At 46.3% G+C, this 16596-nt stretch overlaps 1 protein-coding gene across 3 annotated transcripts in view; it reads left to right on the top strand.

The window, feature by feature from the left end:
* The window catches only part of lrrc8c (leucine rich repeat containing 8 VRAC subunit C), a 56795-nt gene extending 40807 nt beyond the window's left edge, over positions 1-15988 (top strand). For all 3 annotated transcript variants that reach the window (XM_073062639.1, XM_073062640.1, XM_073062641.1), the window contains one exon: positions 6869-15988. In XM_073062639.1, the coding sequence (XP_072918740.1) occupies positions 6869-9154 (2286 nt within the window). In that variant the 3' untranslated portion in view covers positions 9155-15988. The remainder of the gene's footprint in view (positions 1-6868) is intronic.
* The last annotated feature ends 608 nt before the right edge of the window (positions 15989-16596 follow it).

Genomic DNA, 16596 nt, shown 5'->3' on the forward strand with positions numbered 1-16596 from the left:
CATGTATGCACAGTTGAAGGCAGTCAGACTCTGTTGTAGATGGTTTTCTGAAACAGCTGCAACACTGTCGTCATCTGCGTATTGGAATTCGATGAGGGAACTCGTGGATGTCTTGTTTTTGGACTTGAGGCGGGCAAGATTGAAAAGTCCGCCATCTGTTCTGTAGACAATCTCAATTCCTGGGGGTAGGTCATCCTCGATAATGTGGATGATTGTCGCAGTGAAGATGGTGAACAAAGCTGGGGCAATCCTGCATTCCTGCTTTACTCCTGATCTGACTTGAAAAGGCTCACAGTTACTGTTGCTGACCATGACTGTGGCAAGCATGCCATCGTGGAGGAGTCTCAGGATTTGAACGTACTTTTCAGGGCATCCATAGGTGGATAGGACATCCCATAGGAGTTCCCTTGATACCAAGTCAAAGGCTTTGGTGAGGTCAATGAATGCCATGTACAAAGGTTGAAGTTGTTCACAACATTTTTCTTGTAGTTGTCGTATTGTGAAGATCATGTTGATTGCTCCACGTGATGGTCTAATACTGGTTTGTGTCTCCGGAAGGATCTTCTCGGCTAAAGGCTTGAGCCAGTTGTTCATGATGCGGGTGAAGATCTTCCCTGCTGTTGCTAACAGGGAAATTCCACGATAGTTTCTGCATTCAGATCGATCGCCTTTCCTTTTGTAGATGGTAACGAATGCTGAGTCTCTAAAGTCTGCTGGTATGTCTTCATTTATCCAGATATTGATGAGAAGTTGATGCAGACCTCAGCTGGTATTCCATCAAGTCCAGCGGTCTTGTTGTTTTTCAAGGTTTTGATGGCTTTCTTGACTTCTTCAAGTGTTGGTATTTTGCTTAAGGAGTCATCAACGGGCTGTTTTTGGGATGTTGTTAATCACATTCCTGTCAAATGAGCCAGTTTGATTTAGAAGATCTTCAAAGTTCTCCCTCCATCTAGAATTGATGTCAACATGGCTCTTCAGGATGGTTGAACCATCTTTGCTTTTGAGAGGGGCTTGTCCATGAGTGGATGGGCCAAAAATAGCCGTAGTTGCATTAAAAAAGCCTTGAGTGTTGTTGGCATCTGCTAGTTGTTGGATTTCGTGAGCTTTCTTCCTCCACCATTGGTTTTTCAGGTTTCGTGTGCTCTTCTGGACTGCAGCCTTGCATTCCTGATAAGTGTTTCGTTTTGGTAGCCGATTGTTGGTCATTTTGTGAGGTAATGAAAGCTTTTTTCTTTTCGTCGATGAGTTGTTGGAGTAGTTTGTCGGTATCATCGAACCAATCCTGATTTTGATGTTCCCTTTTGGGCCGAATCTTCATTCTCATGGTGGATGAAATGAGTCGATGGTCTGTCCAGCACTTGTCAGCACCAGTAACAGCTCTTGTTATCAGTTCATCTTGTTAGTCCCGAGATCGTACGATGACATAGTCGATGAGGTGCCAGTGTTTGGAGCGTGGGTGCTGCCAGGAGACTTTGTGCCTGTTTTTCTGGCAAAATAGGGTGTTTGTAATCACCAGGTTGTGTTCAGCACATTTGCTGAGGAGGAGTGTTCCATTGGCATTGACCTTGCCAACTCCTTCCTTGCTTATTATTCCAGTCCAGAGCCTGTGACCTTTCCCGACTCTGTCATTGAAATCTCCCAAGAGAATGATCTTGTCATTGTTGGGAACAGAGGAAAGGACGTCGTCAAGTTGGGCGTAAAGGTTCATCTTTACTTCATCTTCAGCATCCAGAGTTGGAGCATAGGTGGTGTTGATAATGGCGTGTTGGTTCTTGACGAGCTGGATTCGCAGAGTCGTGAGACATTCGTTGATTCCCAGTGGTTGCTCTGTCAGCTTCTGAAGTAGGCCGTTTCGGGTGGCAAAACCTACTCCATGGATCCACGGTTGCTCAGGATCAAGTCCTTTCCAGATAAAGGTGTGTTGACCTTGCTCTTCCTTTGGTCGCCCTTCTCCAGCTCTGCGGGTCTCACTCGGAGCAACAATGTCAAAGTTGAATTTTTGGAGTTCCCGAGCAACAAAGACAGTTCTCCTCTCTGCTCGGTCTGAGTTTGGGTTATCCATCAGAGCCCGTATATTCCAGGTACCAAATTTCACAGTTTCACTTCTCAACGTTTTTCAACCGCATGATGCGGTCTTGACGTGGCTTTCCAGACAGGATGGGGTGAAGCGGACTATTTTTAGGGCACCTTTTCTAGCCCCCTCCCAGTTCAGGGTGAGCAGAGTGGATCCTAAAATAGGGCTGCTCAGACGTGAACACTGCTGCCGAACAACTTTCCTGCTTCTGTCCAAAAGTTGAGCGACTGAATCAAATATTCATCGCTTTCGTGCCAGTTCTTGACAAGGAGCTTCCAGCCATCACATTGCCTGCTTCCGTTGCCCTCCCCCGATTGCCAAAAGCTTTGAAGAAGTGGCCCACAGAGCAAAGACGCCTGTGCGTGTATTTGTTTAACGTGTACTTGATGTTGCACTCCAAGAAGCCCACGATACTTCACAAATCAGCCAATTGATTCCAATGGCTTGGAAACCACGACGATTGGAGCTGATGGGTTTGTCGCAGCCTTCATCCGCCTTCGCAGCCGTTGGGTTTGAAGTAACTTTATCTGCCGGTCCCACCGTTGAGATCTTGGTTGGATTGTTCTTTGTCAGGGACCTCACCCTCGACCTTACCACCATGGGAGACCCTACCAGGAGCATAGCCCCAGACAGCATCGCCCTCGGGATCTCGGGACCACACACGCTTCTCCACCACGACAAGGCGACAGTCCACGGAGAAGACTTCCACAATTACTGTTTTACACAGATGTCCGCATGTATGAATGTGAATAGTTTATTAGTGTAACAATGTCTATGAAAATAAAGGAACATGCAAAATTTATCAAACAATTCTCATATATACCAATGTTCACCAAGTGTCCACATGTACTGATATGAGCTGACCCACTATATAGTTTTAGCCGGAACATGGGCAGTTGGCGATACTGTTTGGCATTAGCCTTCGCTGTGTTCTCATCTCCATGCTGATTTTTGAGTTCAAATCTCACTTCAGGGGTATAATGCAATTAACCTTAGGGATGTTCTGGTGAGGGAGTACTGCTCTTGTGATTATGTCAGTTTTAAGGTGAGATGTTCAATTGAAAAGACCCTGTGACATTTTTTTCCAAATCAACCTCTCACACTGTCCTGGACAGTCCTTTATACCTCAACCAACATCACTTGTTACTCTTTGCTACCTGCAGTTCCCATCATATGTGGAGCGAGCTAGGGCTTTTCTCTTTGGAGCAAAGGTAGTTGAGAAGTGACTTGATACAGGTTTCCCCGGCTATCTGAAAGTAGAGCGTTCCTATGAAACCTTTCGTAAGCCAAAATGTTGTAAAGCGAAGAAGCAATTACCATTTATTTGTATGGGAAAAAATTTTGAGCGTTCCCAGACCCAAAAAATAACTACCAAATCATACCAAATAACACATAAAACCTAAGATAACACAAACATATAGTAAAAGCAGGAATGATATGATAAATACACAGCCTATATAAAGTAGGAATAATGCATGTACAGTGTAGTTTCACTTACCAGAATTGGGCAGGCAGCGAGCACACTGGAAGGTTCACGCATTTTTCTATCATACAATTCCTTGTAAGCACTCAAAACATCCTGCCCTAAACCTACCTGGTCTTTCAAGATTAAAGTCATACTTTTCTGCAATCATTGCAGCACTATCAATCGTAGCAAAAATCTCACGCAGTTCAAAGCTATGGCGGCTTGATGCTGAGAGCAAAACAAACGCTGAACGCTATTTTCACTTTTCGCCACTCTTGCTGCTCGGGGTGCACGCTGCCTCTATAACGGCTCACTGCAAAACAAACACTGAACGCTATTTTCGCTATTCACCACTCTTGCTGCTCGGGGTGCACGCTGCCTCTATAACGGCTCACTGCAAAACAAACGCTGAACGCTATTTTCACTTTTCGCCACTCTTGCTGCTCGGGGTGCACGCTGCCTCTATAACGGCTCACTGCAAAACAAACGCTGAACGCTATTTTCGCTATTCACCACTCTTGCTGCTCGGGGTGCACGCTGCCTCTATAACGGCTCACTGCAAAACAAACGCTGAACGCTATTTTCACTTTTCGCCACTCTTGCTGCTCGGGGTGCACGCTGCCTCTATAACGGCTCACTGCAAAACAAACGCTGAACGCTATTTTTGCTTTTCGTCTTTTTTCATGAAAGCAAAAATCCTCCGGATTTCTTTTGATTAGCTAAAACAGGTACTAACATAGGTCTTTCATAAAAGTGAAGTGGCGTAAAGCGAACTTTAGTAAAGCGGGGGACACCTGTAGAGATGTACAAGATGATAAGAGGCATATGTTGAGTGGATAGCCAGAGACTTTTACCAAGGGCAGAAATGACTAATATGGGAGGGCATAAATTTAAGGAGGTGGAAGGAAAGTATGGGGGTGGGATTGTCAAAGGAATGTTCTTTACGCAATGAGTGGTGTGTGCGTAGAATACTCTAGAATACTCTGTCAGAGGTGGTGGTAGATGCAGATACATTGGGGACATCAAATTAAATAAAATCAAGTTTAATTAGCATTCAACCATACATTGTTACAGCTGAATGAAACATCACTTCTCTGGGGCCAAAGTGCAAAACATACACAGCACATTCAAACAACACACACAAAACGCTGGTGGAACACAGCAGGCCAGGCAGCATCTATAAGGAGAAGCACTGTCGACTTTTAGGACCGAGACCCTTCGTCAGGACTAACTGAAAGGAAAGATAGTAAGAGATTTGAAAGTAGTGGGGGAAGGGGGAAATCCAAAATGATAGGAGAAGACCAGAGTGGGTGGGATGAAGCTAAGAGCTGGAAAGGTGATTGGCGAAAGTGATACAGAGCTGGAGAAGGGAAAGGATCATGGGACGGGAGGCCTCGGGAGAAAGAAAGGGGGGGAAGCACCAGAGGGAAATGAGAACGCCAGAGTGATGGGCAGAGAGAAAGAAAAAAACTAAATATGTCAGGGATGGGGTAAGAAGGGGAAGAAGGGCTTTAACGGAAGTTAGAGAAGTCAATGTTCATGCCATCAGGTTGGAGGCTACCTAGCCAGTATATAAGGTGTTGTTCCTCCAACCTGAGTGTGGCTTCATCTTGACAGTAAAGGAGGCCATGGATAGACATATCAGAATGGGAATGGGTCGTGGAATTAAAATGTGTGGCCACTGGGAGATCCTGCTTTCTCTGGCGGACCGAGCGTAGGTGTTCAGCGAAACAGTCTCCCAGTCTGCATCGGGTCTCACCAATATATAAAAGGCCACACCAGGAGCACCAGACACAGTGTACCACACCAGCCGACTCACAGGTGAAGTGTCGCCTCACCTGGAAGGACTGTCTGGGGCCCTGAATGGTGGTGAGGGAGGAAGTGTAAGAGCAGGTGTAGCACTTGTTCTGCTTACAAGGATAAGTGCCAGGAGGGCGATCGGTGGGAAGGGATAGGGGGGACGAATGGACAAGGGAGTCGCGTAGGGAGTGATCCCCGCGGAAAGCACATTCAAGTTCAGCATGGGCCCCCAGATCCTCAAGACGGCCTGCAGGGGCACCATTGAGAGCATCCTGACTGGCTGTGTCACCACCCGGTACAGGAACTGCACCAGCCTTCATTGTTGGGCACTGCAGAGAGTGGTACGGACAGCCCAGCGCATCCGTGGATGTGAACTTCCCTCCACTGAGGGCATTTGCAGCAGCAGGTGCAGAAAGAAGGCCTGGAAGATCATTGGGGACACCAGTCACCACGACCATTAACTACTTCAGCTGCTTCCGTCCTGCAAATGCTACCGCAGCATTACCTCAGCATCAGTCCTGTTGAAGGGTCTCGGCCTGAAACATCGACTGTACATTTTTCCATCGACGCTGCCTGGCCTGCTGAGTTCCTCCAGCATTTTGTGTGTGTTGCACAGCATTAAAGCCAGGACTGACAGGCTATGGGACAGCTTCTTTCTACAAGCCATTAGACTTCTAAATTCACGTGTCTGTACTTTGCAACTTAGTCATGACGCTAGACTCCCTCATGTTGTGGGATGGATGAAAGATTTAAATAAATTCTAATTCTAAATAGCCAGCAAAAAAAGGAAAGGCTCTTAGATAGGGCTAAGATTAGTGTGAGGACTGACTTTCGTTCTAAATGCTATTTGCTTACTTTTTTTTCTGCCCCTGCACATTGGGTGTTTGTTAGATTTTTTTAATGGGCTCTTCTGGGCTTCTTGTTTTGTGGCTGCCTGTAAGGAGATGAATCTTGTATAATGTGTACATTCTTTGATAATAAATGTACTTTGAACTTTATTAGGCGGACGAATGAAAGAGAGGCTGTGGGGAGGGTATGGGAGACAGGTCTTGGAATAATAAAATAGATAAAAGGCTTGGCACAATATCGTGACTGGAGGCCCCTGCGCTGTGCTGGCGTGTTTCCTGTTCTATCTTCCTGCATTACAACATCGATCACATTTCCAATGTATCTCATTAACTGTGAAGTACTCTGCGGCCTGAATGCCCTTTACAAAAGCACCAAAAATAATGTGGATAATGATCAAATTGTTTGTTTTTTTTAATCAGATAACATGAAATATTAATTTGTTTTCTCTCTACGTAGATGCTGTCTGGCCCGCTGAGCATTTTCAGCATTTCACTTTCATACTTTCTGCATTTTTTTTGGTACAGAGACTGTAAAGCTCAGGCTAGCAGCAGAGTAATGAAAAGAGTGGGCAGTTTTCATGGTGTAATTTCTAAAAATAACGTGACTCTTTGTTAAGTATGTCAATTTAAACTAGCACAAACATTATCCATTATAATGCCTTGGGTTTCTCCCTTTCCCAGGTGATGCAAGACAAGATTATTTGTCTCCCGAAACGAACTTCGCACTATAATCTGCATCCTGTTCCAAACCAAACTCTGGTCAACATTTCTTCCAGTAAATACACGACACCCACCCCGTCACAAACACCGATGTCAGCTTCTACCAATGAAATGAAAGGATTGAAGACTAACCTCGACCTCCAACAGTACAGCTTCATAAACCAAATGTGCTATGAGCGGGCCCTGCACTGGTACGCCAAGTATTTCCCCTATCTCGTCCTGATACACACCCTGATCTTCATGCTGTGCAGCAATTTTTGGTTCAAGTTCCCCGGGTCCAGCTCCAAGATAGAGCATTTCATCTCAATCTTGGGCAAGTGCTTTGACTCTCCCTGGACGACCCGCGCTCTCTCCGAGGTCTCTGGCGAGAATCCAGAGGAGAAGGACAGCAAGGGCGGCGAGGTGAACAATGCGGTCAAGGTAGCGCCAGGCCTGTCTGTCTCGGAGGGTAATCTGGCCAAGACCCAGTCGCTGCGCTCCATTCCCGAGAAGATAGTGGTGGAGAAACCAGCCGTAAGTGCCCTGGACCAGAAGGAAGGTGAGCAAGCCAAGGCTTTGTTTGAGAAGGTCAAGAAGTTCCGACTGCACGTGGAAGAAGGAGATCTCCTGTATTCCATGTATGTGCGCCAGACCATCATCAAAGTCATTAAGTTCATTTTCATCGTGGTCTACAACAGCATCCTGGTGTCCAAGGTCAACTTCATGGTGGATTGTGAGGTCAACATTCAGGAGATGACCGGCTACCGTAGGTTTTCTTGTAACCACACCATGGCGCACTTGTTCTCCAAGCTGTCCATCTGCTACCTGTGCTTTGTCAGTGTTTACGGCTTGACCTGCCTTTACACCCTCTACTGGCTCTTCTACCGTTCCCTTAAGGAATACTCCTTCGAGTACGTCCGGCACGAGACGGGCATCGACGACATCCCCGACGTCAAGAACGACTTTGCTTTCATGCTGCACCTCATCGACCAGTACGACCCCCTGTACTCCAAGAGGTTCGCCGTCTTCCTCTCCGAGGTGAGCGAGAACAAACTCAAGCAGCTGAACCTCAACAACGAGTGGACCCCGGACAAGCTGCGGCAGAGGCTGCAGACCAACAGCCAGAACCGGCTGGAGCTGCAGCTCTTCATGCTGTCCGGGCTGCCCGACACGGTGTTCGAGCTGACGGAGCTGCAGTCCCTGAGGCTGGAGATCATCAACAACGTGACCATCCCGGCGACCATCGTGCAGCTGGAGGGGCTCCAGGAGCTCTCGCTGTACCAGTGCTCCGTGAAGATCCACAGCGCGGCGCTGGCCTTCCTGAAGGACAGCCTCAAGGTCCTGAGGGTCAAGTTCGACGACATGCGGGAGCTGCCCAACTGGATCTACAGCATGAAGTGTCTGGAAGAGCTGCACCTCCAAGGCACCCTGAGCCCCGACCTGTCCAAGAACATCACGCTGGAGTCGTTACGGGAGCTCAAAAGCCTCAAGGTCCTGTGCATTAAGAGCAACCTGACCAAGGTCCCGCCATCCATCGTTGAAACCTCCAGCCACCTCCAGACTCTGTGCATCCAGAATGACGGCACGAAGCTGGTCATGCTCAACAGTCTGAAGAAGCTAACCAACCTGGCAGAGCTGAGCCTGGTGCACTGTGATCTGGAGCGGATCCCCCACGCCGTGTTCAGCCTGACCAGCCTGCAGGAGCTGGACCTGAAGGAGAACAACCTGCGGTCGGTGGAGGAAATCATCAGCTTCCAGCACTGCCGCAAGCTCACCTGCCTCAAGCTGTGGCATAACAGTATAACTTACATCCCGGAGCACATCAAGAAGCTGAGCAGCCTGGAGTGCCTGTACTTCAGCTACAACAAGATCGAGGTGCTGCCCTCGCACCTCTTCCTGTGCAACAAGCTGCGGACTCTGGACCTGGGCCACAACGACATCCGGTTCATCCCGCCGGAGATCGGGGTGCTGCAGAACCTGCAGGACTTCTGCATCACGGGCAACAAGGTGGAGACCCTCCCTGATGAGCTCTACTTCTGCAAGAAGCTCAAGGTGCTGAGGATCGGCCGCAACAGCCTCTCCGTCTTGTCGCCTAAGATTGGCAACCTGGCACTGCTGACCCTGCTGGAGCTGAAGGGCAACCACTTGGAGGCGCTGCCCAGGGAGCTGGGCGACTGCCGCTCGCTGAAGCGCAGCGGACTGCTGGTGGAGGACACCCTCTTCGACGGGCTGCCTTGCGACGTCAGAGAACAGATGAGGGCGGAGTAGAGTGGAAGGTGGTCCCAGTCCCCGGCCCCTGCACTAACCCGGGGCTCCTGGGTGAGTGCAAGCAAGAGGCAGTCCTGATGAAGGGTCACGGCCCAAAACGTCAGCCGTTTATTCCTCTCCATAGATGCTGCCCCACCTGCTGAGTTCCTTCAGCATTCTGTGTGTGTGTTACTCTGGATTTCCAACGTCTGCAGAACTTCTTGTGTTTATACAGCTGCCCGCTCAATGTTAAGTTTCTTTATCGCTTCTCATTCAGTCGAATTCACCAGCATTATTTTTTAACATTAACCTCATATTTTAAAAATTTGTTATTTTATACATATATATATATATATTTTTAGCTGCGCCCGTGTGAGACAACAGATGGAATAGCACTCTTGGTGTCTCGCTTCTGCTGGGAGTAATGTTACTGTGCATCTTAACTGTGCCACGTTTTTTGGGAGCACGGGAGGAGGGGTGTTGACAGGTGTCTCCCAGCCTTTAAATATAGGTAATATTTATGATATCAGGATTTCAGCACTCAGCAAACTGTTGGGTGTTTTTATCCAAACTTATTTATAGAGATAAAATAATAACTTGGGAAAATAATGTGCCTTTTGGAAGGGCTTTACCTGACAAAGCTGCACAAGAAGAAGCAACGTATCACTAGGCTGAAGAACACCATTCAGAGTCAGAGTCAGCTTTATTATTACCAATATATATCAAGAAATTTTGTTGTGCTTTGTGGCAGAGGTACAGTGCAATATATAAAATATACTATAAGCTACAATAAGAAATAATCAAAAAATAAGTAAGTAGTGCAAAATGGTGAGGCAGAAGAGGTCAAAAGTTATAAATTATAAGAAGTGCAAACAAAAGGTTTAGGTCGTGTAAAAAGAGAGCAAAGATAATGAGGTAGTGTTCAGGGGTTCATAGACCATTCAGAGATCTGACGGCAGAGGGGAAGAAGCTGTCCCTGAAATGTTCAGTGTGTGTCTCCAGGCTCCTGGACCTCCTCCCTGATGGCAGCAATGAGAAGAGGGTATGCCCTAGGTGTTCGGGGTCCTGAAGGCTGGATGCCGCCATAAGAGAGTAAAGGGTGAGGTGGAAGGGTATAAGATAGAGAGGTAAAGGTTTTCTGGGCAGATCAGTTGTTTGAAGCACTGCTTGGAAAGGAAAGAAAAGCCCTTGCACTCGAGGCAATGGGGTTGCGTGACCCAGGCAGGGAGGTTCCAGATTTAAGGCAACGGATCGGATATCAGTGAGGAATCGTGGAACTATATATGTATTTGTTCATCTAGAGACTAGGAGGGTGGGTTTACTGGAGCTCACTTCCTGTACAGCAACAAATCTCAGGGCTTATATCTCAATTCTGGCTTCTTCCCCCAATCCTTTCTGGTCCTCATGAAGAGTCTCAGCCCAAAACATTGATCCTGTCCATTCATGCTGCCTGACTTGCTGAGTTCCTCCAGCATCTTGTGCATGTTATTACAGAAGGTGCCTGGACTTGGAACGAAGAAATGCCCCACACCAGAGCTGGGAATGCGGAATTAGCGTGAATACCTTTTGGGGACGCAGTCAATTATTGCGATTCCAATGACCCCAGATTGACGTTGGGTGGGATAGGAGTGTTGAAATAGAGGCTGTTGGGTGAGGGAGGGCTGCAATGGCAGAGAGTTGTAAACAAGCTGCTGGAGGACCCAGCAGGTTGAGCAGCATCTGTGGAGGAAAAGGGATGGTCCACCGTTTGGGTTGAGGTCCTTCAACAAGAGGGCGTTAAGGGGGTGAGATGCTTGAATTGTGGAAATTGCAGAGGGAGGGAGTGGACGGATAAAAGAAAAATGGAAGGTTATGTGGGAGAGAGGGGTTAGATTAATCTTGGAGTGGGTAGGTTCATCTATGGTGGGATATAAATAGTCAACTTCTCGGCCCAAAACATCGACTGTTTATTCCCCTCCATAGATGCTGCCTGACTTACTGAGTTCTTCCAGCATTTTGTGTATGTTGCTCAGGATTTCCAGCATCTTATGTTTATCATATACTTCTGTATGTGTACACATTAATTTAGTGTATATACACAAATGTTTTATTTGTGGGGAAGAGGGCAAGCTAGCATTTGGTCTTTGGTTGCTGGTTCTGGGATCAGTCCCTGCTGATAGTCAAAAGAACAAACTGCTGGACGAATTCAGCAGGCTGAGCAAGCGTCTGAGAGACGGAGACCCTGCATCAGTTGCAAAACATCAACCGTCTCTTTGCCAAAGTCCTGAAGAGCGGTTTCAACTCAAAGCCTCGACTGACTGTCTGCCACGTTCTTGTGGCAGCTTGTTAGTTGCTCCAGATTCCAGCATCTGCAGTCTCCTGTGAGTCCTATTGTCATGGAGCACTATAGCACAGAAACAGCCCCTTCAGCCCATCTAGTTCAGGCCAAGCTATTATTCTGCCTATTCCCACTGACCTGCACCTGGACCATAGCCCTCCATACCCCTCCCATCCATGTACCTGTCCAAATTTTTCTTAAATGTTGAAATTAAACCCACATCCACCACTTGCACTGGCAGCTCCTTTCACACTCTGACCTCCCTCTGAGTGAAGGACTTCCCCCTCATGTTCCCTTTAGATAATTCACTTTTCACCCTTAACCTATGACCTCTGGTTGTAGTTCTACCCAACTTCAGTGGAAGAAAGCCTGCTTGCATTCACCCTATCTGTACCCTTCAGAATTTTGTAATGATTCTATCAAATCTCCCCCCATTCTCCTACGCTCCAGGGAATAAAGTCCAAGCCTATTAATCTGAACCCGTGTGTCATTCCTGTGCATTCACTCCACGGGGAGCAAGGGAGCAGTTGCTGCCTCATGCGTTTTGTGTCACCGACAACGAACACAGTCGCCTCCCTTTTTGACGTTTGTAAATGCGACCTTGCTGCCTCGTTGCAGCTGCTACGGCGTGATAGAGGGATGCAAGTCATTGTGGAGGATTGACGTTTGACACTCTGCCCCCCACCACTGATATTGTACCTTGCACACACCTTGACCCTAGCAGTCAAAGTATACATGTGTTTTTCCAGAAAGCTGTTCCTACGTATTGAACCATGTTTCCCATTGGCCAATTAATTTTAATTGCAATAGCCTTAACTTGTTCCTCGCTTACAGAGAGCTTGTAATGGGCATTGTTTGCACAGTAGCCACAGGTGACTGCAGATCCTGGAATGTGAGTTGCTCATTGGACGGTTTTCTTGAAGTCAGTGCCTTTTAGACTGGATCCAAGGTGATAGTACAGTTGCTTCAACAGCAGAGGGTGCAAAGCACCCATCATTGGCCTGTACAGTCCCAATGTCAAACTGAAGCAGAAGCCAGTGAGCGGGTAAGTAATGACGGCAAACGATAATAAGGGTCTCAGACATGAAGTATTGATGCTTTCTCTTTACATGGACGCTGCCTGACCTGCTGAGGTTTTCCAGCAAATTCTGATTTTGTTAAAATATTGAGAGAAGTATGTATGGAGGAAGTGTCGCTTTAATGCCTTGGGTTACTGAAGGAATGTTAACTCTGTCACTTTTTCAAAAGAAAAATACTGTAGATGTTGATTTTACAAAAACACAGAAAATGCTGGAGATAAGCAAGAGTGTGGACATGATCCTTGGAGAGAGAAAAAAGAGTTAATATTTCACTAATTTACTTGCTGCTCATTACACCGCTGGCATTCAGGGCAGCAATGAAGGTCCTCCATCTCTGGTGGTGTTCAGGGCTTCCTTCATCATGTCAGTAGCTTCCTCTCGGTTTTCACTAGAGTTAGCCATGCAAGAACTTGGTGGAGACTTAGGAACACTGTTGCACTCAGATGTAGAAGGATTCTTCATTGCTGTCTCTGTAACAATTTTGTTTGACCAGTCGGGGTTGTTAGCCCTGAGCTGAACCCCTGAACCTGGAGGATTGGTGGACCACTGTCAATCTGGCCTCTACCCTTTGACCTGTTTGGCATGGGCGACCCCTCCAAGAGCCAAAGCATAAAGCCCTGACTCCAACCAACTAAGCTCTTCTGGTTATTGAGGCCCGCAAGCCTCCAAACCCAATGACAAGGTTGTGGTCCTTTGGAGGAGATAACGCTTCAGGTGGATAAAAAGTGATCAGAGCTGAAATGTTAACTCTGCTTCTCTCTCCACAGAGGCTGTTAGGCCTGCTTTTTAATTTAACATTACATTAATCATTTGCTTCAAGAACTTAGGTAGATGTCGAGTTGGTTTCCAGATGAATTTAGCTGGATGATTGGTCTGAATGTCATGTTCTTACTTCTGTAATATATTTGATGTCATTCCAATTTTTTTACATAGCACAAGAATGCATGTACAATTTAGCACTTAGCTGCTTTATTCCACATTGTGGTACTGTGGGTAAAACCGTTTTTTTCTTCACCTAATGGTAAGAAAATGGATTACATCTTAAAGATAATGATGAGTGTGTTAAATTGCATTTAGACAGGTACATGGATGGGTATGTGTCAAAGGAACATGGGCAAACAGTTGGGCAATTTGACTTGGGCCGAATGGCCAGGATCTATGCTGTATAATTATGACTCAAGGACTTCCTCTTTGCATCCCTAAATCCTGACAAAATCCACAACACATTCCTTTATCTCTTAAGTGAGAACTGCAGATGATTTTTAAGTCGCATATTAAAGCTAACAGTCTTGTATATCAGGATATGCTCATTATAAAAACAGTAAGCTCCCAGAGTCAGATTTATATTTCATTATCCCTTTCCTGGGTTCTTCTGGATTAGCGACTCGTTCAGAACAAGTGCCTGCAGTGATATATACTCAGTTACCGCTTTGTTAAGTACCTCCTCTACTTAATAAAGTGGCCACTGAGTGTATATTTGTGGTATTCTGCCTCTGTAGCCCATCCACTTCAAGGACTGACATGTTGTGTGTACTGTGTGGCTATTTGAGTTACTGATGCCTTCCGGTCAGCTTGGGCTAGTCTGGCCATTCTCCTTGATAAGGCATTTGTACCCACAGAACTCCGCTCACTGAATGTTTTTTTTTTGTTTTTTGCACCAGTCTCTGTAAACTCTAAAGACTGTTGGGTGTGAAAATCCCAGGAGATCTGCAGTTTCTAAGATACTCAAACCTCCCCATCTGGCACCAACAATCATTCCACGATCAAAGTCACGTAGATCACATTTCTTTCCCATTCTGATGTGTGGTCTGAACGACAGATGAACCTCCTAACCAAGTCTGCATACTTCTATGCATTGAGTTGCTGCCACATGATTGGCTGATTAGATATTGGCATTAACAAGCAGGCATACCTAATAGAGTGGCCACTGAGTGTAGAGACCAGACCCAGTGAGGGTGGCAGATATACTTACCTGAAGGACATTGCTGAATCAGGTGGCATTGAAGTCAACCAAATCCTTTCATGGTCACTGTTCCCAAAGTTCCAGATCAAGTCAAGTTTATTGTCATTTAAGTATATAAATGTATATCATACAATGAGATAATGCTTCTCCGAACCTAAAGCACAATAGTACACATAAAACACATATAACGCACATTAACTTAGGACCACAAGGATAAAATATACAGTTGAATTACGCATAAGTAAACAAGGGTGCATAAATTAAACATTGTAATGTACAGAACAGATTAATCAGTGACACTTCGAATGCAGTGCAGCAGGGAGTTCAGAAGCCTATTGGCCTGAGGGAAGAAACTGTTTCCCATCCTGACCGTTCTTGCCTTTATGAATCGGAGTCCCCTGCCTGCTGGTAGAAAGTCAAAGGACGCTGGATGAATGGGTGGGATCCTTAATAATACTAAGGGCCCTGCGTACGCAGTGTTCCTGATAAATGTCCCTGATAGATGGTAGGAAGACCCCTTATAATCCTCTCAGCCATTCTCACAGTCTTTTGTAGGGACTTCCAGTCCAATGCTCTACTGCTCTCATACCAGATGGAGATGCAGCTTGTCAGGATGCTCTCAATGGTGCTCCTGTAAAATTCAGTTAAGATGGGGAGGGAGGGGAGATGGGGAAGCTTCACTTGTCTCAATCCTTCTTGGGTTTATGTACTTACTCAAGTTCTAATTCCCCAGTTGCTGTGATGAGGTTTAAGCTCGTCTCCAGATCAAGTGTCTACGCCTCAGGATACAAGGGCAGTAGTTTAGCCCCAATGCTACTAAAGCTTTATTGTCAACACTGTCTGACCCATAGTTCAAGGTTCAAAACTGTTTATTGCCTTTCTTCAGTATATGAGTGTAAAGGAGAACAGAGTGATTAATTCTGGATCTGATACACCATAAAAACACATTAACCATAAAGAACACAATAAAAAACCACAATATAAAAACAGTCCTATGAAATACAATGTACATTAACTGTTTGAGCGTGGCCACGTGTAAGTACATATGGGTAGCTTACATTTGTATACATAGACTGCCTATACTAAGGTGACACCAGGTGCAGGAGTATCTGAGCAAAGGTGACGCTGAAGGGAAATGATAAAGTGACAATGACTGTTGGCAAGGGAGCTCCTCCCGGTAGCAGCAGGGCCGGTGAAAACACATTGACGGTGTCAGTGCAGGTTTGAGGAGTGGAGCGTAAGTATAAAGAGGCAGTGCATGGGGGAGAGATGATGAAGGGTGCTGAGGGGCTGTAGAGAGGAGTGATGCATTCATTTCCATTCTAGCTTCATCACTCTGCCTTCTGTCACGACCCTAGGGATAGGGGCCAAATGCAGTCAGTAGTACTGACTCAATCAGACAACATAGTTGGCATAATGGGGGTGCCCAAAGGGCCAGTTTCCACCCTAAAAGTTATTGGTTTGTAATTAACATAATTAACTAGTTGGCAAGTTAAACTCTGTTTAACTAGTTATAAATCTGTAACTAGCCGATGAAAATTACCACTCATCTATTACTCATATAATGGCCTAGGCCCTTCACCCCTACAGGGGCATACACCACCGACAGCAGCTCGCTAGAAGCCTTTGTGATAGATAGATAGATAGATTGTGCTGGGCCAGTCTTTCAACATGTTCCCGTGCAGCCCATTTTCGTAGATCCTTCCTCTCCCAGGAAGACTTTGGAGCTTCGGTTGGCGTTTCTGTAGCTCTTGGTTTTTACAGGATGGGGTTGCTAGCCCCATGCCCAACCCTCCTTCTTTGGCGGCCAGGCTTGGCACCGTCCATGGCAGAGTTCCATGTAATAACACCTGGTAAGTATTTCATCACGTCTTTCCCAAGCACCAAAATGTCACTCAGGCATGAGAGAGGTTCTTGTTAGAGGGCAGCATTAGTAGATTTAGGGTACTGTGCAGGCCATTGTCACTGATTTCATAAGGATCTCCTGAAAACCAGAAGAAGCTGTAGGAAAAGTGGGATAAAGCCAAGGGAAACCTTGTGGATCCGGCTGTTATAACTACAGTTTGTGTAGTAACAAGTTTGTGCCAGAGTTAATGTCCTCTTC

Source organism: Hemitrygon akajei, chromosome 12 (genome assembly GCF_048418815.1).
Source record: "Hemitrygon akajei chromosome 12, sHemAka1.3, whole genome shotgun sequence".
In the NCBI taxonomy this organism is placed as follows: Eukaryota; Metazoa; Chordata; class Chondrichthyes; order Myliobatiformes; family Dasyatidae; genus Hemitrygon; species Hemitrygon akajei.